Consider the following 25225-nt stretch of genomic DNA (forward strand, 5'->3'; position numbering starts at 1 on the left):
CTAGGGCTCCTTTCAAAGGCTTCATTCCAACGCCAAGGGGTACCGTTAAGATCACCGTGATTTACAGTTGCCCACGTGGTGCCCAGCTTTCGGTGGAGCACCTGTGTCCACTCTGCAGCATTTGGTTTATACATATCATCAAGCTGCTGTAACTGTTGCACAAATTTCAGTCCACCGACCGTTTTGGGGTCGGGCAGTTCAGACACCACATCCTTTAATTCTTGAATGTCCCAATTTTGGTGAATCATTACGGCAGTGGGATTATTATTGCCTGGGGGTTGTGCGGGATCATGTCAGGGGTTGGGGACTTCAATGAGGGGGCAAGAGAATGTTGGGCCAGAAGGTTTAGGGGTGCCGAAAGGGGAAGTAAAACTGCCCATAGATTTAGAGCGGAGGGTCTGACTTCTCGTGCGCTGGGAGATAGATGACTCTTCTGGCTTCTGCCATTGCAACCCAGTAGCACCTTGTGAATGATCTTAATCATCTTCCTCAGGGTCAATATGTGAGGAACAGTCATAATGATATTGTTCATCGTAAAAACTTGCTCCAGACGGTTAGTCTGTTAACAGGGGTGCAGTTGGAGGAGGGGGTGCAGGAGGTGGAATTGGGGGAGTTTGGTAAGGAGGGGGTGGACAGATTACGGGGTATAGGGGGTCTTTCTTTTCGTTCTTCTTTCTTTTACTTAAAGGCTTGGGCTCTGTCTCTACCTTCGTTTTCTGCAACGCTAGCAATAACTTTTCCTTTTCTTTCTGTGTTTTGACCTCAGCAGCCAGCACCTCGTTACGCTTCTGCGCCGCTTGCAAGATCATATCCTTTATCACCAATTCCCATCTATCAAACATGTCTATTCGATACGGACCTTTGTTACAACATCCTTGTGCATTTCTACATAATATTTTCCTTATTTCTTGTATTTCTGATATGTCCACAGTCCCGTCTATCGGCCATCTGCCACCACTCTGTTTATTCCATTTTTTACATGCTTTCTTAAAGTCTAATCGGATTTTCTTTTCTATTAATTTCCTAGGTGAACCCCCTTTCGGACCCGAGTGAAAGCTTCGTGTCGAGACACTTTCCAAAAATAATCCTTCTAACAGAGACTTTTGATTTCCCAAAAGAGTCTCTTTGACCGGTTTACTATTTTGCTTTCCCATAATGAATGGCACTGGACCACAGTAGAACAATTCAGCCCTCGCGTTCTGCTCCCAGTCCTGTCCCACTCCCGGATTAGTACTCAAGTGGTTTCGTGTCCGTTGTTTAGCAGAATCGTACAACAATATTCAGCGTGGAGTCCGGAATACAAGATGTGCTTAACACCAATTCCTTCGTCAGACGCCTCCTATGTGCCAAATTGCTAGTGCATGTCTCCAGCACAGAGCAACCCGTAGAAGCAGGATTATGACCAGACGTTAGGAACAGAAAACTCGTCCACCCACTCAGTGTTATTCCCAGACACTCAATTCATATACTATGCTTTTCTTACTCCCATTCCTCTATTTAATAGGAGTGTGCCACTCACCCCTTTCTATCCCGCTCCCAGGGAGTAACTTACTAATGTACTTGTAGTATCTTACACTGTCCCCCGAGGGACCCAAGTATTATTCCCTATTTTCCAGTTACCATCCGCTACGTTAGTGATACAGTATTTATTTTCCTTAACTTCCCGTAAACCGGTCAAATCCCTGAGCTACTTCATTCACTCAATCGGACTCCCTCGGTCTACTCACCAAGAAATTCGTGACCTACTAGGGAAATCCCAGTTGGTTCGACCTTCATATTCGGTCAGAGGAGGCCAGGGACTTCTCACGTAGGATACGCCCGAGGCAGGCCAGTCCTAACTTTTGCCGGAGCTGGTCCTTCCGACCCGGCGAGTCGGTCCTTTACGGTCCTCTGGGCGATCCCGCTCGAGGAGTCACCTATCCGTCTCCGCCCACGTTCGGCCCAGAAAACTGTGGACGAAGGTTCAAACAAATAGCAGGCAGACACCAATTCTAATAAGCAGAATCTTTTATTTCTGACCTCTTGGTGAGCAGAGTGGCTTTTCCTTACAGAGAGAAAATGCAAGGAAAGGCCCCCGACAAGGGGGGTTCAGCTGCATTTATAACAAAATCTTCAAAGAGAATGATGAAAAAAAATAGAGCAGTACCATTCAAGGCCATAAAACATTCTATACAAAAATCTGCTGATTACAACGGAAGCATAAATTCTAGTCTTATATTTGGAATGAAGCTTATCAGAAAACCTGCCATGGCCACTGCTGAAACAGCTGGGAAGAGTCAAAAACTGCATTCCACACCAGCAGCTCTACCCTAATAAGCACACTTATTTGTATCTGTTATAATAATACCATGGCATACAGAGAACATGCAGATTTTCATACAGAAGCTAGCAATAGATTTTAACTTCCATTCCACACTTATAAAGCATGAATACAAATTAAATTATTTCTGTGAAAACAGACATACTCCATTTTAAATAGTGATGTCTACCTTAGTTTTTTTTTTTTTTTTCACTGCTGATATTTGAAGATGTGGTTCTGAAGCATGCACTATGGATTTCAAATGCTACATTAGCCTATAAAAAGAGTTCAATTGGTAATATGATTGTTACTCATAAAATGAAAATAAAGCTGTTACTTACAAAACATGAATACATTTATAGAAGTATCAAGTTACTCACTCTAAACTATTATTATTAAAATAAAATATAAGTGCACCATTAGTCAGGATAAACAAATAATTCTACCTTTAGCAAAATTCAGTATCCACCTTTCTCAGTGTTACATACCAGTAATGAAAGCACTATATGGCTCTGTTTGAGTTCACTTTTCCCACAAATTTAGTACCAAAAATTTTAAACCTACATGCTAATCTCAGGTATTCATAGACCCCGCTGCTTGAATTGGAACTAAATTACTGTCGGTGCTCTGTTTATGGGTATAACACTAGCATTCAATGGAAGAAGGGGTATTCACTGGTACAAAAGGAAACATTGCCAGTACTCTAAATAGAAATACTTGCAGGATGATGCCCAACCTGTTGTGGCAAACAGTGCCATCTTTCGCCTTTATGCCTGGTGCAGCTGTGTTATTTTTTTTATGTGAGTGGACGTTTCTTGCGGGGAGGGCTTCTGTTCTCTTTCTCCAATGTAGAACCCTCATCCTCATTTGAGTTCCCCTCTGTTATAGCACGCCTTTATTTGAAAACAGCAGTGTCAGATCGGAGGAGAGCATGAACGTGACTGAGGGAATAAAACCGAATAAAAAAATGCTAACGTTTACAAGTACCATAAAATTACACCAGCTGTTACAGACTGAAATGAAATGTTTGTTTTTATGGTATAATAGTAACAATAAGAGCAGCTCACTACTGAAAACAGTAAATCTAGGAGCTGTCAGGAATCAAACCAGCAACCTCTTGATTATGAGTCAGCAGTTCTTGCTGCTGCAATACCCAAGCAGTCGTGTCAGCATTGTACCCAAACCCGATTTTCTTGAATAAAAGCACACTTATTTTGTTATCTTGTACCTTTTGTGAAAGTGTTTATTTGATATTTGGACTTCAGTCTTCACACATTATACACTTCATGTCAACATTTTGTCATTAGTACTATAACATGAAAAAAGTTTTGGTTTTACGTATGTGTTCAACATTTCTTGCTTCGCATTTGCTGTCATCCTACATTTACCCAGATCATTGTAGACATGGAACACACATGAAATGAATGGGTTCCAGGTAACGATATATTATTTACCCTATACAACTCCAGGCACCTCACACCCAGATAAGCAGACTTGAGCAGGGAGAACTTTTTGTTTGACTAGAGCTGCAGCCGTGGGGGGATAGGATAGTAGTCAGCTTGCTGCTGGTGCTGATAGACACATTTGCAAAGCAAAAGGTGTTGATGTAGAGGTGTGAAGGAATTTAAGGTGGCCCAGGATTACGAGTTTTTTCATAGGCTGCAGGGATTCTAGTGTTAATGTAATGAGGATCTTTAGCATGGCCGTGATGTTCGCAGTGCTTGGTATATCCAAGCTGAATTTTACGTACCAGGACCACTACTTTAATATTATCACTGATGTTCCAGTTGTAGATGTTCTGCCTTATATGTTTCAATAAAAGTTCCATGTTTTCATAGATTTCTTTCATGTATATTGCAAAAAAAAAAAATAATCATCTTGGAGTTTCTGAAAATCAGGAAGTGTTGTATGTGAAACCCCCATCCTTGTAGTTTTCAACAAAGTACTTCTGCTTTTGCTTCTGACAGACCTAAGTCTCAGATGAAGTCATTTAATTTGGTGTTATCAGATATATCTCATCATGTATAAATGCTTCAATAGAAGTATCAATTTCATTTTCTGCATGCTTTGTGGTATCTTCATTTGCCTCATCTAGGCTCCATATCCCCAGTAGCTTCAGTACTGGCAAACTGGCAGACGCTTAGCCACCCTTCCTCCAAACTCAGCTCATTGCCTGGGAGTTCCCACAGTCCTTTTATATTCCCCGACCCGGAAGTGTTCCCAATCCAACAGTCCACAAGTCCTTATTCCTTCCGGGTCAGGGTAAACAATGCTTTTTCTCACCCCGGAAGCCTGTCGCTCTTCCTATGACGAACTTCCGGGTCATAGGGCACGAAGAACTCTTCGGTCCTCCCTGCAGCTCCCTCTCGTGGCCCCCATGGCATCCAGCAGGGTGGTGCATAAAAACTCCATTGTCCATGATGCCCTGCTGGTCTTCTGGGGACCTCCATGCTGCAAGGAGGGCTCCACCTGGCGGCTTGGGGGTATTGGCCGGGGTATTGGCCGGGGTACATGGCCGGCCATATCTTACAGTACTTACCCCCCAGTGATGAATCATGATTGGAGCGGCCAGCCCCGCGAGGGATGTCTTCCTCCAGGAGGAGTTGTTGTTCAACTCCTGGCGAAGTCCAGAAAATTTCCTGGAGAACCTTGGGGGAATATTAAATAAAAAAGGATTTGTATTCCATGTCCTTCCAGGACAACTTCGCCATCCATGTCCCGGTCGGCGGCATTCATAGCACAGCCGCCTTCCTCCATTATGTATCCCTCTGCGAGTCTGGAAACAGTCTGGAAACTTTTGCTTCGCCCCTTTGTCCACTGAGGAGGGTTCCACGGCCGCCCCTGAGCTCTCAGCTCGCTGCTCAACTTTGTCAGGAGACCCCCTCTTTATTCTTGGGATCTCCGGTTTACTCTGGGGCTTGTCCACAGTTTGGGTCTCTCTATTAGTGAAAGAGAGCCCTTTTACTGTCTGCACGCCCTTTGATTTATAAATAACATGGGTCGGGGTCCTTAGGATCGAATTGCTCCAAGAGACAGCACCATCCAGCTGCTCTGGCTCGATCGGTCCTTCCCCCGGCCGCTCCGTAAACGTTTCGGCCTCTCTTGTAGGGCACGCATCCACTTGGCACCCGCTATGGATTAAAAGCGGGCCCGGATCACACTGCGTCCCTATTACATTATATACGGTACCGACATTACCTGCCTGTAGCGCCAAATCATATAACACGGGAGGCTCTTGGTCTAATCGCCGCAGGTACTCACGTACTTTTCTTAAAGGCACTTCGGCCGCTGCTCCCAAATCTCCAACAATCTTCTTAATCGCCTCCAAAGTCTGCAAAATACTCCGCACGGGGTCTATTAATTTTTCGAGCTCCCGCATGTCAAAACAGTTAGTTAATTCGGCCGGAGATAGGGTTACTTCCTGGTTCATCCTACCGTCCGGCCGGGAGCCAATGAACACGCCCGCTGTCGGCACGTGCTCTGACGGGTTCCGCACGGGTTTCTGGGAATTGGAGTTCTCTGGGGCGAGGACCGGACCGCCATCTTTGGCTGACTGCGATCTGCCTGTATTAATTTGTCGGCAGATCGACCAGCCATTTCCCGGCCCTCCTTACCTTCTCTTGGGTTGAGCAGTGCTTCGCTCACCTCCCCTTTCTCTTTTGAAAAAACCAAGTCCATCTTTTATTGGGCAAAGCCGAAAGTAGTAGAACACGTACCTCCTCCTTTCCCCAATTCTTCGGGTTGGGTCACGTGTCCTTCTCCAGCATCTGACATGCGGAAGTCCGTTGTATTGTCTGTCTGCCCGCACAAAAGCGACACGCCGTCTTCGGGAGATTCTCCTGCATCCCGCAGAACTTCCGGATGATCTTTTCTGAGGTATGTGCATGGTACAAAATGCGTAATTTTAAATAGATTATCTATATTTCCAGCACATACCTCGTTGTACTTTTCTTCGTCCGGAGTCCTCTCCCGATCCGTGTAGTCGCCCTGTCGCTCATCCCGAGTGTCGGCCATGACGAACATGGAACTTCCGCTGGTGCTGTTGCCCTGTTTTGACTTCTTTTTCCCCATTACGGACTTGAAAAAGGTGAGGTTTCTGGCGATTATTCCTGTGTGTGTCGTGACGCTGTCTTCCCGGGGTATTCTGTCCACAGTAAAATTTTTTCAGGTCCTCTGCCAAACTGACGGCCAGAGAATCCTGCCTGAGCTACGCCAACTGTGACAGATTAAGTGCTTGCTCGCACCCTTGTACCCTTAGACCACACGTCAGACACCAGGTAAAAGTCCAATAGTGATATTTATTATAATAATAATGTGCACAAAGCACTCTCCACTCCCAAATACTCCAATAACAATACAATAAACCAATAATAATCCTCCACTCTCCTAGACGCTTAGCCACCCTGCCTCCCAACTCAGCTCATTGCCTGGGAGTTCCCACAGTCCTTTTATATTCCCCGACCCGGAAGTGTTCCCAATCCACCAGTCTACAAGTACTTATTCCTTCCGGGTCAGGGTAAACAATGCTTTTTCTCACCCCAGAAGCCCGTCGCTCTTCCTATGACGAACTTCCGGGTCATAGGGCACGAAGAACTCTTCGGTCCTCCTTGCAGCTCCCTCGTGGCCCCATGGTATCCAGCAGGGCGGTGCATAAAAACTCCATTGTCCATGATGCCCTGCTGGTCTTCTGGGGACCTCCATGCTGCAAGGAGGGCTCCACCTGGTGGCTTGGGGGTATTGGCCGGGGTACATGGCCGGCCATATCTTACAATAGTCAAACTAAAATTCATAAAACAGCACCTGGAACTATGAGTAACAGAGAGAAAGAGAGACAGAATATGTAATGCCAAAGCTTAATATTCTATTAGATAGCCATCAGAACATAATTTTCCATGTCATACTGTATTTTAAAAACAGAGTCTAGTCAATGTCAACTATTTTCTTTTTTAGATAGAAGAGAATGGGAAGAAAAAAACCTTTTGTAACATTATTCTTGAACAGTTATTGTCACTATATCATGTATTTTCAGCTTTTAAGGTAAACTAAGAAAAAATAACAAAAATAAAAATAGCTAAAAATTATTTAAAAATTAAATAAAAACACATCAGCAGGCTTATTTTCTTTTATGTTTGCAGACATTTATCCAGGTATCAATAAAATTGACCTGTTTATCAAGGGAGATGCAGCCAACTGGGTACTTATATGAGGTACAGTTTGTATCATTCAATTATCACTTCCTGCCTGCAGGGGTTGCCTTTTGACTCAGTCGTGAGGAGAGTGAGTTTGGTGTAGCTTATTCTTCAAAGTATGTCAAGTATAGAAATTTTTCACTTTTTTGTATACATTTTCTTTTGCATATATGGATACAGATATCTCATATAGCAGCGGTTCTCAAACTTTCGTATTTAGCGCCCCCCCTTTTCTACCTGGAATAATTCTGCACCCCCTGCATAATATAAGATGAGAATAACCCATGATACAACTAACAAAGATATGATACTCGTGCAGTGTCGTGGTATCCTATCATTTTACTTCCATAAGATTTGCAGGTGTTCGGCTAACTTTGATGAAATATTTGCAATTAATTTTTTTAAAGTGCTTTAATAACTGTTAAAATGCCTTGTGTGGTTTTTGGTAGTAATTCTAATCCCAAAAACAAAGAATAAATTATTTATTATTATTTTATTATTTTTTTATGTAAAGAAACGATTAAATGTGTTTTAATTTTTAAAAATCTCGTAAACGAGGACACCAATGGAGTCAATCTGCGCGAGACGAACGGATTTTCGTCCCACAAATATTATACCGCTGTTAGTTGTATCATGAAAATAACCCAATACACAGTAAATTATCAATTTGGCAATATTGGCTACGCTGCCAATGTGGTGCAGTCGAACCACATTATCATCTGATCTACTGTTACCTGAATGTTTGCGACAGATACCAATACGTCTCGAACTTTCTGGATTGAAAATATGCGACTATAAAAACAGCAGCAGTGGCGCCTCTCGTCATTGAAACAAACTTCAAATAGAAAAGGAGCTCAGAGTGTCTATCTCAAATATCAAACCAAACCTGGACAAACTGTGTACTTTAAAGCAGGCACATATTAGTCATTAGATCTATGCCTTAGAAATGTTTTATTTTAATTTTAGTTATAATGCATTCGTTGTGATTATATGCTTGCAAATTTAAATTTGAAATAAAAATGTAAAAAATTAATTTTAATGTCGTGTTCATTTATTCGATGCCCCCCTTGTACAGCTTCAGCGGGTACACCCCTCCGTTTGAGAACCACTGTCCTATAGCATAGATTTGGAGGAGGTATGTATATGATTTGAAGCGTGGGGATCTTTTTTGTCTTTTTGTATATACATTGATTTATTTTCTTTTTGTATATATTTTTGGGATTCAGTGGGAGGATTTTGTTATATGTAGTACTTCCTGATTGTGCTTTTATTTAGGAAGACTTAAGAGATTAAAATATGAGGGAAAATCACAAAAATAGGTAACTACAAAAAAAACAGTAACCGTTGGGGAAAATTTGTGGTTTTTGAGATCATCAGGCCAAAATCCATATGATACACCCAAAAAGGTTTGACCAGTATAAACTCTTTTTCTGATAATACCACCATTTTCAGGAAAAGGTTATCCATTTTGCTAATTTTCAATGTGATTAATACTTTTGTTTGTCTTGTGCCGTATTTCTGACATGCTCGCAAGTAAAAGCTACAGAATATTATAGAACAAGTGTTTAATTCCTTTATCAGTTAATTGTTTTAATGTTACACCTGAGGATTACTCAGCTATAAAAATGCACCCAAGATTAAAAGTGAACGTTAATAGTGAAAATCTGATTACTTACTTGAAGTTAGTTTTTGATGATGATGTGATCAAAATAATTGTTGTTGAGATGAATGGTATTTATCAAAGATGTTCCTACTTCAAGCTACATAAAGTGAAAGGCTTCTTAACCATTGGATAACTGAGTTGCATCCTGTTTTAATGATACATAGTTGTCTATGATTGGTCATGTTTACTATATGTCACAGCTCTGTGTAAAAGACAAGAAATAAATTGCTTCTGTGACAGCTGATCTTTAAACATCCTTGTACACAAAGCTTGAGTCAGATTCTAATCACAATTTTTACTCGACTGAGAATGATTCATTTGCTGTAGGACTTGAGGCTGCTCAAGAGGCTGCTGCTTTTAGTATAACTTTGAAGTGTTGTGGCATGTAATTTTACAGGTCAAGCCTCATGGGTTTAAATGCTATACCCAGACACTGTCTGCTGTACATTTTCTCTATGTTAGTCTACTGAGCAGTGCTTATTCAATTTCAGCAGTGCTATTTAGCATACCTGTTATTACTGTTACACTGTACTTGTGCCTCTCAAAGTTTCCTGTGAATGCACCTCTTATAAAGATATCTGTGCGCCGTTCAATTCAGTGTTAGTGTGAGGTGTGATTGTCACGAATCTTGTTACGTTCACACGTTTGTTACTCATGTATCTTTTGATTTAACACATGTTCCATGCAAAATGTTATCCTAAACATGCACACGCAGCAGCCTACCTGCTGCTTCCTCATGCACAACGAGGTCATAAAATTTAGATTTGCAGGCGTATTACACGTTATTGTCATTTGATCAGGGTGCTTAGTGATTGACAGTGGACAGTAAATTTCATTAAAATGTTATTAAAAAAATGCCATTTTTAGTTGTATTTTCAGTCATTTTGGCATCCTTACTACTGTATAGGTTCTTTTACCAATAAATCCTTTAACTGGAGCTCATCAACAAAGAAAAACAATATAAGATTTAGTATAATATCAATAATAATTAATAGCTCATTATTCGAAATCCAATCGATGTTTAAAAGACAAATCTTTAAAATAAATGTAGTAATCCACTTTCACACTATGTGATACCGTGCTTTTGGGGATAAAAAGGAAAAAAAAATTCAGGGAAAGGCTTTCTGGTTGAACTCAAATTTCACTTCTGCCATAGGAGTGATTTAAAATCATTTGAATGAAATACTTTAAGCTCTATCAAAAAAGATCCAGATATCTTCATAACACCCCCTTCCCTTCACACCCCATTTGATCAAATGTCATGTCGCTGTGTTGTGAGCATATCAGAGAAAAATTTCAGCTAGTTTTATGTTCATGGTACAGTCCCCCCAAACATACACACACACACACACACACACACACACAAAGGGATGACTGTGCAGTGCGATATTTTTTATCATGTTTTTAATTGCTCTTGTTCCCTAACCCATATCAAATCCCTTTGGGGATAGGGTGGATTATACTGTGAATATATTTTAATTGCTTTAAGTGACCCATTGAATGCTACCTTAAAAAATGGGTGAGAAACACTTGTTTAAATATATGTGTCTGTATGACTAGCTCAAGGGCTACCTCTTTTGTGCCACAAAAGGCATTGTCCCAACCCCTGTAGTTGGAAGAAAATGGTAAGAAAATGTATGTATGTACTTAGTTAATTGCAGATGTGAAATACAAGAAAAAAGTAACAAGAAAAATAAATAAATAAAAATGCACTGGACTTTGGTAGAGCAACTGCAACAAAAGGCAGGAGAAGATGTGAATTACAAGAAGAATTACAGCACAAAAAGCCCAATTAAATGTACAAAATGTAAGGTTTCAGTGTATGTCATGGTAAACTGAAATTGTTTCAAGGACTGTCATGAAAAATAATTTTGAAAGTAAATGTTTGGTTTCAGAGTGATATACTGTGTGTGTGTGTGTGTGCGTGTGTGTGTGTGTGTATATATATATATATATATATATATATATATATATATATTGTGATGGACGGCCAGGGATCTTGCATGAACGGGACGCCCTTTTGAGGACAAGACCAGGGGAATGGGCATACTGCCAGGAGTACCTCCCCCGGTACACGAAAGGGCAGCCCCTTTGGTTTACATCAGGGCCATGGAATTGGAGTGCAGAAGCTCAACCCGTTGGGGATCCGTGGCCACCGCCAGGGGGCACCTGGACAGCTCCAGAGTCTGGACATGCAGCACTTCTGCCACACCCGGAAGTTCTGTCAGAAGAGGAGCGGAGTTCCGGTGCAGCAATTCTGCCACACCCGGAAGTGCTGCCAGATATTAATCAAGGGACAACTGGAGCACTTCCGGGTGCACTATAAAGGAGGCCACCTCTCTCCATTCCAAGGCCAGAGGCGGGAGGAGGAGGACGAAGCTTGGGAAGAAAGGAGTAAAGGAGGCGAGAGAAAAGAGAAGGACTGAGTACTTTGGTTGGAGCAGTGTTTTGTGTGCAGGATTTGAGTAAATAAAACGTGTGTGTTTTGGACATACGGTGTCTGTCTGCCTGTGCCAGGGGCCCGTCTTCTACAATATATATTGTAACGTAGGGGGCACTATCGCTCCCTTGAACCCTCAGGTACCATGCCAAACACCAGGTAAAAGTCCAATAATCTTATTTTTATTATAATAATGTGCACCAAGCACCCTCAATTTCACACTACTCATTAACTAATACAATAAACAATCCTCCAATTCCCAGACAATTAGCCACCCTTCCTCCCAGCTCAGCTCCCTCGTCTGGGTTTCCCATCGTCCTTTTCTATCTCCTGACCTGGAAGCAAATCCACCATACAGTCCATAACACTCCCTATCACTTCTGGGTCAGATACAAAGTCCTTTTCTTCACCCCGGAAGCACGTCATTCCTACTGCTCATGTGACCAGGATATATTTACAGGTTATAGGGTACATAGCACTCCCCATGCCTCCCTACAGCGACTCCTGGTGGTCCCCATGGTATCCAGCAGGGCTATTTATAAAAACTATATATATATATATATACAGTAATCCCTCGCTGTATCGCGCTTCGACTTTCGTGGCTTCACTCTATCGCGGATTTTAAATGTAAGCACATCTAAATATATATTTCACGTATTTTTTGCTGGTTCGCGGCTTTCTGCGGACAACGGGTCTTTTAATTTATGGTACATGCTTCCTCAGTTTGTTTGCCAGGTTGATTTCATACAAGGGACGCTATTGGCAGATGGCTTAGAAGCTGCCCAATCAGAGCATGTATTACATATTAACTAAAACTCCTCCATGATATAAGATATGCTTCCCGCACGGTGCTTGATTGTTTGCTTCTCTCTATCTCTCTCACTCTCTCTGCCTGACGGAGGGGGTGTGAGCAGAGGGGCTGTTTGCCTAGAGAATACGGACACTCCTCTATAAAATGCCGCTTTATCGTGGTGATTCTGCATACTTAAAAGCACGTATTGATTTTTTGATTGTTTACTTTTCTTAGTAAGCGCTCTCTCTGACATTCTCTGCTCCTGAAGGCGCTCCTTTGAAGAGAAGATATGTTTGCATTCTTTAACTGCCATCTCAGTCTTGTCATGGAGCACAGTTTAAACGTTTGATTAAAGGGTGTTATTTCATGTCTAGAGGGCTCTAATAATGTTAACAGTGTGTGAGAGTTTATAAGGGCGTAAAATATATAAAAATAACCATACAAACATATGGTTTCTACTTCGCGGATTTTCACCTATCGCTGGGGGGGTCTGGAACGCAACCCCCACGATCGAGGAGGGATTACTGTATTTAGAAGGTCGTAAACAGGTTTTCTATGCTCTAACTGCGAAAATATTCGATTTATAAATAAAGAATCCTACTTCGCGGAAATTCATTTGTCGCGGCAGAGTCTAAAACGGATTAACCGCAATAAACGAGGGTTGACTGTGTGTGTGTATATATATATATATATATATATATATATATATATATATATATAGTGATAAGACAGCCCCTGTACACAGACAGACATGACACCAGATGTCCTAAAGAAACATGTTTATTTTCCTCCTCGTTAACAGCACCTCACAATGTCGTTCAGGCTCCAGGTGCTTCGCCATGATCTTCCGGCGGCATTTCTTGGTGTGGCGGAAGTGCCGCATGAGTACCCGGAAGCACACTGAGCGAACTAGGAATTTCTTCCGACAGCACATCCGGTTGTGGCAGAGTTCCATAATCCTCCAGGTGGTGGCCACGGGCCTCAACAGGGTTGAGCTTCTAAATACTGATCCCATTGCCCCTATGCAGACCAGGGCAGCTGCCCTCTTGTTGTCCAGGAGAGGTATTATCCCTCTCCCGGTCCTTCTAGGCGTCCCAGCCGTTTGCCACATATATATATATATATAGAAGAATTACACTTGTATCTCAAAAGAGAGGTTACTTTCAAAGATAACACCAAGATTTCGGACTTGAGGTTTGGAAAAGACAAAGAAAGAGCCGAGAAGTCCAAGTCCAATTTCGGCTTTAGCAGGTGGACCTACTATAAGCACCTCCATTTTATTTTGATTTAGATCAAGAAAATTATTAGCCATCCAGGATCTTAGTTCACAAAGACAGTTATGGAGTTGATTTGTTGCAGAGTTGCAGACAGGAATATGAACCTGAGTATCATCAGCATAGCAGTGAAAAGAAATGTTAAATTTCCTAAACATCGCTCCAATAGGGTGAAGGTATATAGAGAATAAAATATGACCCAAAATGGATCCCTGAGGAACACCATATTTAAGAGGAGCAGTAGACGAAAAAGAGGAATTAAAAGTCAATGAAAATTGTCTGCCATTAAATATGACCTGAACCAGTTAAGAACAGCCCCTTTAAGCCCAACAAGATGTTCAAGCCGCATCAGCAATATTTCATGGTCATTGGTGTCAAAGGCAGCGGACAGGTCAAGGAGGATAAGGACTGCCGCATCACCTGAGTCAGTAATAAGAGAGATGTCGTTGAACACTTTCAGGAGTGCCGTTTCAACACCATGATAACGCCTAAAGCCAGATTGGTAGATCTCAAATAAATTGTTGGAGTTAAGGTGATCGACTAATTGAATATAAATAACCCTTTCTAGAATTTTAGCCAGAAATGGCAGTTGGGAAATTGGGCAAAAATTGGCTAAAACTCAAGGATCTAATTCTGCCTTTTTTTAGACGGGGACGGACTGCAGCATGTTTAAAAAATGAGGGCACAACCCCCGAACTAATAGAATCATTTATAATCGCTAGTAAGGATGGACCCAAAACATCAAAGACTTCCACTAAGAGATGTGGTGGAATGATATCGAAGGGGCTGGAAGCTGGTTTAAAGGTGTCAATAGTTCTTTTTAGCAGTGAAATTTAGACTCCGGCTTACTTGTCTTAACTTATCATGACTTACAAACCTGAGCGCACATTAAGATCTCAAGATGCCGGTCTACTTAGGATTCCAAGGATTAATAAAATAACAGTGGGAGGTCGAGCTTTTAGTTACAGGGCCCGTAAACTGTGGAATGGTCTTCCTGCTTCTATAAGAGATGCCCCTTCAGTCTCAGCCTTTAAATCCCGGCTGAAGACTCACTACTTCAGTTTAGCATATCCTGACTAGAGCTGCTGATTAACTGTACATACTGCATCTCTGTTGTTAGTTGTTAGCACTAAAACATAAGTAACATGATAGTTAGAATTGAATACTAACCCTCACCTATTCTGTTTCTGTTCGTGGTACCCAAATGTGGCAATTGGTGCCACGGCCCACCTGCCAAGTTGTTTGCCTGCCTATGGTAAAGTCATCCCTGATGGAGGATCACAGGAATCATGGGAAAAAGGGGTCCTTTCATCGGAGCAACGTTTCAGCCGTGGAATGGCCAAATGGGGAGACAGCTTGATGGATGAGGTCTCCAGAACTCTAAAAATATCCAAATCTTATTATGTGATATCATCTTCTGTTAAATTCTGCTCCGTACTTCTAACATTTTTATTATTAAGCTGTATTAAGGATTTGTTCTGTTCTGTGTATTGTGTTGTATTGACCCCCTTCTTTTGACACCCACTGCACGCCCAACCTACCTGGAAAGGGGTCTCTCTTTGAACTGCCTTTCCCAAGGTTTCTCCCATTTTCCCTACAAGGTTTTTTTGGGAGTTTTTCCTTGTCTTCTCAGAGAGTCAAGGCTGGGGGGCTGTCAAGAGGCAGGGCCTGTTAAAGCCCATTGCGGCACTTCCTGTGTGATTTTGGGCTATACAAAAATAAACTGTATTGTATTGAACTTGATCAAAGGATTCTAGAACAATGTCATGATTAACATTAGGAAGTTTATTTTCAGTTTGACCAATGCCACGTGGGATAGTATCAATTTTGCTGATAAAGAATGATAGAAACTGCTCACAATAATGAACAGTGTTATTTAATCCCATCACAGAATGAGGGGTAATGGCCTCATTAATTGAATTAAATAAGACCCTAGGATTCTTTCAATAACGGGATGCTAAATCAGCAAAGAAGTCTTGTTTTGGTTTCTTAATTTCAGCCAGGAAATTGAAAAGAGAAGTCCTGAAAATCTGTTTAGAGACAGTCGGTCCATCTTTTTTCCAATGCCGTTCAGCAGTTCGACAGGCGCGGTGCAGTGAATGTGTATTTTCATTTAACCAGGGGGCAGGTCTTACCTTATTACTGCGTATCCTGGGCAGAGCAATTGCGTCTAAAACCGTTTTACAGGAGGAATTAAATTTTACAACAGAATCATCGATATCATTATTTTGGTCATGCACATAAAGACCAGAGAAAATGGTTTTAAAATCAGATATAATGGAAGAATTTAAAAAGTGCGAGCAGTGTGGGGCACAGCTATTAGTCGGGACATCAACAGTAATATTCAGATTCATCATTATAGAAAAGTGATCAGTGAAAGAAACATCACATGAGTCAATATTATTCACTGAAATATCACGAGTAAGAACGAGATCAAGGGTGAGGGAGATGTGCAGCTGTCTTGTAAGTTATCTCGCTGCACACAAAACTACAACTCCTGTTAAAAAAAAAAATACAGGAAAAGGACATTGAAAATATTCACCAGTTATCAATAAACTGTTTATGAATTATGAAGTTTGATAAAGCCTGACGTAAATGGAAATATTTACTTTTATTTAACGTAAATGAAATTAGTAATCAATGATAGCATTGCTCAAATATCTGACCGCTTATATTTTCATTGTTAAAATTTTTAGGTAACTAAAAACAGGATACTAGTCCTCATCTTTACTTCCTGATTAAACACAGAAACGATATGTGCTCAGTTATCTATTGATATGGATTATTTTCACAATATGTTGTATTGAACTAAATAAGTGCTACATGAGTACTGTGAAATTCTTACTTCTGTGTGCTAATTAACATGTAACACACTTTCATTCTCTGGCGCCATGATAAAGGTTTTAAAAGCATTTGTAAATTAATATAGACTTTGTATAAATTACAAACATACATACATATGTGTTTACACAAAGATTAGATATGGTGATGTGAACATTTCAGGGCAACAGCCTAGATGGATGCATGAGCTGTCCTGTGCCCAGGTGTGATATTTCAAACTGCTTTTATTGAATTATGGAAAATTTTAATTGAGGAGGACCAAGCCCAAGTTTCTACTCTTCAAATTTCCACATCTATAAATATATATTTATGTTGTCATCACTTTCATATCATAAATGTCCTCCTTTTCCCTATTATCTATACTAATAAAAGGCAAAGCCCTCACTCACTCACTCACTCACTCACTCACTGACTCATCACTAATTCTCCAACTTCCCGTGTGGGTGGAAGGCTGAAATTTGGCAGGTTGATTCCTTACAGCTTCCTTACAAAGTTGGACAGGTTTTATATCGAAATTCTACGCGTAACGGTCATAACTGGAAGCAGTTTTTCTCCATTTACTGTAATGGAGATGAGCTTCAACGCCGTGGGGGCGAGTTTCGTGTGACATCATCACGCCTCCCACGTAATCACGCAGTACATAGAAAACCAGGAAGACCTCAAAAAAGCGCTCAAGAAAACATGCATTATATAATTGAGAAGGCAGCGAAACAATAAGAAGCGAGTTCTGCTACTTCGGAAACAAAGCACGATGTAAACCTACACTTTAAATTAAGTTCATAGACAGGCTGCCGCTGGCGTTTGTAATTTAGTGCCTGCCCATATAAGGCCATCCGTCAGCGGCAATCCAATAGCAAACTGCCACTAAATATTCACGGGTGAAGGACTGTGCTTATGGAGAGAAAGATGAGATGGTCAGGGTGGTGTTTGACACAAACTCAGCGAAACTGCCAGAGAAAGTTTTAAGTGCCAGGACTAAGGTAACATTAAATAAAGCTATGGACATAGCACGAGATGGCACCAGCACAGCTGGGAACCTTCGATGCAAGTACACCGAGTGGCTCACGTGAACTGATGCAGTGCACAGATAAAAGCAACAGTTCCAAAGAGCTGAACAAAACTGAATTACACAATTGAAAAGGCAGCAAAAAATATGAAGCGTCTGATAAGCATATTCATAAATGCAGCTACTGTGGAAACAAAGCACACGGTGGAAAAAGTCAATGTCCCGCTAAAGGAAGACAGCGTAAAAAAAACCCGTGCATGCAGTTTGTCACATCACAGATAAAAAGGAAGACGAGCTGTTTATTGATGCAGTAAGGAACTAATCGATGAATGAAACCTCTTATCTTTACAACGATTGACAAACACGGAATGTAACTTGAACACATCCTACAAATACGAGCCTGATTGAAAGAAATAATGATAATCAAATCCTTGATGACAGCAACATTCAATAACACTCACAAAACAATTACTGTATATTGACAATCATGTTACGTTATTTTTAAAATGTTCCCTTTTCTTTTTCATAACTTCTACTTCTCCACTGCGATACACGGATATATATATAAATGTATATCTATAGCCCGATCTACAATACATACTTTAGCATAGACAAGCGGTGGCGCAATTTTAGAGTCTTCAGCCTCTAACGCCGACATTCGAGGTTCGATTCGAGAGGGGATGTACTGACTATGTACGCTACCGATTCATTTTACCTTCCCATCTCCTTGGTTTGGGACGTATGAAAAATATTAGGTTAACGCAGAATCATGTTACGTTATTTTTAAAATTTTCCCTTTCTTAGCACAAGCACAGTTGAGAAGCTTCGATGCATGTACTCCATAATGCGTTAAAAAATAACGCATTTAATCACACTTTCAATTCCAAGCAAACGGGAACTTTTGTCAATGCATGATTTCCTGGTACATCCATTACACTGATGCACACATCACAGCTACAAAAATGTTAGAGTCGGAATAAAGCGCGTTCCTACGACTGATCATTTCGACTACCCGAAGCCTTGATAAAAGCATGGTTTTGTGCACACTGAAAAGCAAGCAAAATTAGATGCATTACAGAAAGCGGACTTTGTGGCTCTTACTGGGGATCATTGGACTTCCGTGACCGTTAGTAATTCTAAATACATCTAATTACAAAATGTTCAATGATCACACTGTTTTAGCCTAATGTACAAAATAATTTTGGCTAATGTTACTCAGAGTTTAAAGAGTAAGCTGGTCAAATTACCTTTTATGTTTCTGACTTATTTTTTTAAGAAGAAAAACTGCACTTTATGGTGAAATTTTGGTTATTATTATTTAAAGACAATACTATTCTGAAAATGTACTTAAAGTACTTAAACTACCACTTTATTTTTAAGTCTGCCCAATTTTAACCAGGGATGATATTTTTGTTTCTGTTTTGAATTCAAATGCAGTTTAAAAGCTTTTTTCAGAAATTAAAACAGCTTCAGTTTACAATATTCATGTCCATGTCTATTATTTGATTCTGTAAGCCCACTAAAACCGTTTTAAATAAAAAAAAAACATTTGCGATTTGGGGCAAATTTACGTGTCGATTACATACGATTAATCAAGATTAATTCTTACACAGCCTCTAATTAATTGGATTAATTTTTTAATCGAGTCCCACCTAATATATATATGTAGATATATATATGTAGATTTGTATATATATGTGTATATACAGTATATATGTAGATATGTATATGTTGTATATACAGTATGTATATATGTGTGTGTATATATACAGTATGTGTATATATATGTATATGTATATATATGTATGTGTGTATATATATATATATATATATATATATATGTTTATATGTATATATATGTTTATATATGTGTCTGTGTGTGTGTGTGTGTATATATATATATATATATATATATATATATATATATATATGCCAGCAACACTCATGACAATTACAAAACAATTACTTTGTCAATCATGTTACGTTATTATTAAAATGTTTCCTTTTCTTTTTACTTCTCGCTGCCAATCGCAGCTATTTTGCTATATATACTGTATATATATATATATATATATATATATATATATATATATATATATATATATATATATATATATATATATAAATAGATAGATATGACAACAACACTCATATCAATGACAAAACAATTACATTATCAATCATCTTACGTTATTTTTAAAATGTTTGCTTTTCTTTTTCATAACTTCTTTAACACACTACTTCTCCGCTGCGAAGCGCGGGTATTCTGCTAGTCATTTATATTTCTTACCCTGCTTGATCCCAAATATCAGGACATGGACACTTCTGACATAAAAGTTGCTACAGGAGTCTTAGAACATAGCAAAAGTGATAGTAACTACATTGTTTGCGCAACAATATTTGTTAAAAAAATAAATAAATAAATAATGCTGACCTCTTGATTTTCAGCTGGCCATTAGGTTTTCTTTGAAGGAAATGTTCAGATCTTCACATGACTGAGTCCCTAGAAGATCTTCTGTAGCATTTGCAACTTGAAAGCAACAGAGAAGACCAGTAATTTATTCATATTTGGACGTCATCTGCACAATTACCGGCAGTCATTTCCAACTCAGGTTTTAGGCTTTAGGTGCTAAATTTACAAATTTTTATAAGATTAAGAGTTTCTTGAAAGATGGTACAAGTGCAAATCATGATACCTTTTAATAAATGTTTTATATTTTGTTTCCTGTCTGAGCAAGTATATCATACTGAGGTTTTAAGCAAGTAGAGATATCCTACAGAGGTGTATTTACCGTGTTGCCTGATCAAGGACACGATACATACAACTTACTAAGTTAATTTGTGAGTGTATGAAATTAGCAGGGTGATAACATTTCACTCAGTCTGCGGCCTTCACCTATGCCATTAAAGTAATAAAGAGCACTGTCTCACTCTGGGTTGGATCTAGAATATAGGAGAAGCTGTACAAGTCGCGCCCAAACCTTCGATTTTTTTATATGACGTGCTCATGTATGGTATTGACATCGAAGTTAAGGGGGATGGGTGCTCCCTTTGCAGTTTCAAGTGCAGTGATCTTTTTATATTCAAGCAATGAGCTTACAATTGTGGTTACCTCAAAATCAATAATAATTTTAAAATACTAGCCTCTAAATTTTAAAGTTTTTCTTTAAATGTATCTCAAACTTGGGTCGTGTTCGCTTTTACTACCAGTAATAACATGAGGCATGTGCATTGCAGTTAGAACTTGACACATTTTTAAAAGATACATTTCAATTTATTTTTAAGCAAGCAGAAGTCTGTATCAGAATGTCTTTAACAACTTTTTAAATAAATAATTGTAACAAGTAAATCAACAACATTTAACTAACATTTATTTCATAATAACTCTCTGTATATATGAAATCTAACAATGATGGCACTCGATAAAAAAAGTCTGGTGTTGCTGTGCAGCCTCAAACCACTCATTAATGCCTAAAATGGCAAGAGTAGTGTTAAATGTACCAATATGTTCGAATGTAAGAACTGCATGCAGTGGAAGTTAGAATTCAGGCCAGTATTTGCTGGATAAATTGCAAAGGTGAAAACCGGAAATAAAACAAATACATATTTATAACAAACCCCTGCATTTATTTTAAAACTTTTATGTAATGGTTACATGAAATTAGCTTGCCCCACTACTTCTGTTTTGTGTTGTAATAATTTATAGGTATCAATGTGGACAGGTGAATTCATGTGGATTCATAAAAACAGAATGCACTGCAGCAACAGTAAATGTTAATTAGAAACTTACCTTTTAATATTTCTAGTGTGACTTTGTCAAGTGAATCCATTGGTTTATATGCGCAAATATGTTACTTATCAGCTGCGAAGAGCAAAGCAATATTTTAGCTATCTACAGTATGTAACTTTGTTAATAACCTGACAGTGAGAAAGTTTCTAAATGTATCGTCTGATGCGCGGGAAAGCTAAGGACGCTTTACGGGGAATGCGTTTACACATGCTCAAAGAAAGGTATGTTCCATTACATGGCAAAGAAGGGGTCAAAAACAGCGCTATATATTATATTTGGGAAAAAAAAAACAAAAACGTGTTTGTAAAAAAAACTAAAACAATAGGACACTGCAAATAAACTGTAATCATCCCGTTAGCTTTTCATATACTCAACAATGTCATTGGCATAAATATTTTTTTTCCTAAAATAATGGAACGATCCTGTATATTACACCACGTAACACCACAGTCTCTCAGCACTCGTGCTTTTTGCTGTTTAAACATCAAAGATGATTTGACGTTGTTTTATTTGCTGGTCAAACCTTTGCTGGCTTTGAGTTTAAAACAACTTTTGAACCATATCAACAGTACACATTATTTTGTTTGGAGTTTCAAGTTCATGATGCTGTAACTTTGATAGAACTGTTTTGTCATTTGAAATTAAAATCCCTAACCTGGATTAATCCACCCATTTTGTTGATGCTATGAAGCTGGTTAATTTTAATTACTGTGAGACTATATGACTGAAAAACAAAATATATATTCTTGTGAAGTACTGCCATAGGGATATCATTGAACTATATAAAACTTTTAAAGATTCCTAAATTCTTGAACTTTTCTTTTTATGTTAATAAATTCTAGCAACACTGTTTGGATTAAGCCATTTATTTGACACAGTGAAAAAAACGCTTGCATCAAACCACCAGACACATTTTTTATGCAATGGTCATTTATTTTGAATTTGGAAACCATTTTGATTTGAAGAAAATATTACCATTTGAATATAATAAATTACTACCTATTGCAGGGAATCCAGCTGTTAAATCATACTAGTTACAGAGAAAGTCCACCGAATTAGGCAAGTGTTAATCTGAAATATCATAGTTGTTAAAAAAAAATCAAGGTTGTATTCTTAAACCTTTCTGGAATAAAAGGAGTTTAATTTAAGTCTTGGAGATGTGTCTTACTCATTTCTTAAAACAAGACAAACCTAGAAAGTTTTGGTTCTTGAAATAAGAATATATGTCCTGCTATGCTCATCACTATAGTTGATAGCAGGCTTTTCTCTCACAGTTGTGCATTTTTTAAGTCAAAATTATCTTGGAGTTGCACTTTTATATCTAAATCAGATAGCTTAAGACCAGTTATCTTGAATTGAGCAAAATAATCTAGCAAGTATCATTGCAACATGAGATATTTAATCTCTTGTGGCAAAATATTAGATATATTACCTTAAAATAAGAAATTTTTATTTGTTAAGAAAAAATGTTTTGCAGTGAACAACTGAAGGAGCTTAGACAAGATTTCATACTCCCAAAACTTTTTATTTTTAATAAATTACACATAACAGGGAAATCATCTTGTTTTACCTTAAATGCAGTTTTTCATTTGTATCTGTTATTTCACTAGGAGGAGATGAAGATTTTTAGGGCTCATGTAGAGGAACTTGTGAGAGAGAATGAACTACTACACCATCAAATGGAAAGAAGTAACACTTTTGTCAGCAAGGAAAAATGGTAAATTTTATCATATTTGTAACAAATATTAAAATTGATTTGTATATTTTTATTTTTTTCTCTAATATTGTTTCTGGGAAGAGTCATGGATGTTCCAGATTTCTTAATGAAGACCATTGTGCTCTTGAGAACCATTAATGATGTAGAAATTTTTGTAGCCTTCCTTAGATCTGTACCAATTCTATCACTAAGATCTGTAGGTAATTCCACTGACCTTTTGGCTTGGCTTTTGCTATGACTCAGATTTTCAACTGTGAGACTTTATATAGATAGATCTTTGCCTTTTCTAGTCATTTCCAATCAATTGAATTTACCACAGGTGGACTCCAAACAAGATTTAGAAGCATCTCAGTGCTGATCAATAGAATACAAAGGTTCTGAATACTTGTGCCATTGTGATGTTTCAGTTTTTAATTTGAATAAATATGTAAAAAGTCTAATATTATGCTTTTATTTTGTAATTCAAAGGTATTAAATGTTACTTAGAACAATATATTAGAACAATCTGAACAAGAACAGGTAATTCAGCCCAAATAACTTTCCAGTTCTATCTATTTATTCTTCCAAAATAACATCAAGTCTAGCTTTGAAGGTCCCAAAGGTGCTACAGTTTTACACTACTTGGCAACTTATTCCATGTGTCTATGGTTCTCTGCTTGAAGAAAAACTTCCTAATGTTTGTGCAAAATTTACCCTTAACAAGTTTCTGAGTCCTTGTGTTCTTTTTGAACTGATTTTAAAGTAACCATCTTGATTTACTGTACTTATTTACCTTCATAATTTCAAACACTTCAATCATGTTACCTCTTAATTTCCTTTGTCTTAAAATGAAAAGCCTGTCTTCATCTGTCCTAATAACTCAACCCACATTCCTCTAATTAGCCTAGTTACACTTCTCTGGATGTTATCTAGTGGTTCTTTGTTTTTTTTGTAGCCTGGAGACAAAAAACTGCACACAGCTCTCAGATGATGCCTCACCAGTGCGTTATAAAACTTGTGCATAACCTCCTTTGACTTGTACTCCCACACATCATGCTACATAAACCAACATTCTGTTCGCCTTCTTCATAGCTTTGTGGAAGTTGATAGTGACAAGTCTGGTGGGACTCTTAGATCCCTTTCATTAAGGCTGCTTTCAATTATCAAACCCTACAGTTTTACTTCCTAAGTGTAATAGTTTACATTCATTTACATTAAATTTCATCTGCCACAAATCTGTATTCTGTCCAAGTCCCTCTGTAATGATTAAACTGATGAAATATTATCTGCCTCTCCATTTAGCTAGGTGACGTAACCAGCCTGTTATTTATATTCCTGTCTATATCATTTATATATATATTGTGACAGATGGGGGGCGCTATCGCTCCCTTGAACCCTTGTCCAATATGCCAGAAACCAGATAAAAGTCCAAAAAGTTGACTTCTCCACTATACTCATTAATAAACACAATAATCACAATAAACAATTCCTCCACACTCCCAGATGCGTTGCCACCCTTCCACCCAGCTCAGCTCGCCATCTGGGAGCTGCCACAGCTCTTTTATAGTCCGTGACCCACAGTCCATGTGACTTCTTAGCACTTCCGGGTCAGATCAAAACTCTTCTTTTTCTTCACCCCAGAAGCACGTCATTCCCCTTGTCCATGTGACTCGGACATACTTCCGGGGCGTAGGGCAAATAATATTCTTTGCTCCTCCCTGCAGCTCCATCTAGCGGCCCCTGTGGTAACCAGTAGGGCTGTGGATGAAAACTCCATTGTCCAGGATTCCCTGCTGGTCTTCGGGGCACCTCCATGCTGCAGGGAGGGCTCCATCTGGCGGCCTGGGATATTGGCCCTAACAATACACCACTCTTAACATCAACCAATTCTGATGAGGTTCTTCACACCTAAAACCTGTGATTGGTGTGTATGAACCAAATCTGCACCCACTTACACACTACACCCTGAACTCCCATTTTTTTTAGTTTGATGCCTAACCTTATCAGATGCTTTTTAAAAGTCGCAATAAAAAATATTGTATGACCCACTTTAAATTTAACATAAATTTGCAACACACCAAATTGTACAAAAATAAGAGTTTGAAAGTTTTCTGATTGCACCTTATTAGACATATATAAACGAAAGACCTGTGTGTGTGTGTATGCAACAGTCTTCTCTGCTCAAGCTAACCATACCCACGGGAGTTGATGTGAATTCTATGGAAGATGTAGAA

The 25225-nt window shown here is 39.0% G+C and overlaps 1 protein-coding gene across 1 annotated transcript in view; it reads left to right on the plus strand.

Annotated features, from left to right (window-relative positions):
• cep89 (centrosomal protein 89) overlaps positions 1 to 25225 on the plus strand; it is a 440613-nt gene that overhangs the window by 161128 nt on the left and 254260 nt on the right. Inside the window, exon 10 of the mRNA XM_039762400.1 lies at positions 22906 to 23012. Coding sequence (XP_039618334.1) covers positions 22906 to 23012 — 107 coding nt within the window. The remainder of the gene's footprint in view (positions 1 to 22905; positions 23013 to 25225) is intronic.

The sequence above is a fragment of the Polypterus senegalus genome, chromosome 9 (genome assembly GCF_016835505.1).
Source record: "Polypterus senegalus isolate Bchr_013 chromosome 9, ASM1683550v1, whole genome shotgun sequence".
NCBI classification, from domain to species: Eukaryota; Metazoa; Chordata; class Cladistia; order Polypteriformes; family Polypteridae; genus Polypterus; species Polypterus senegalus.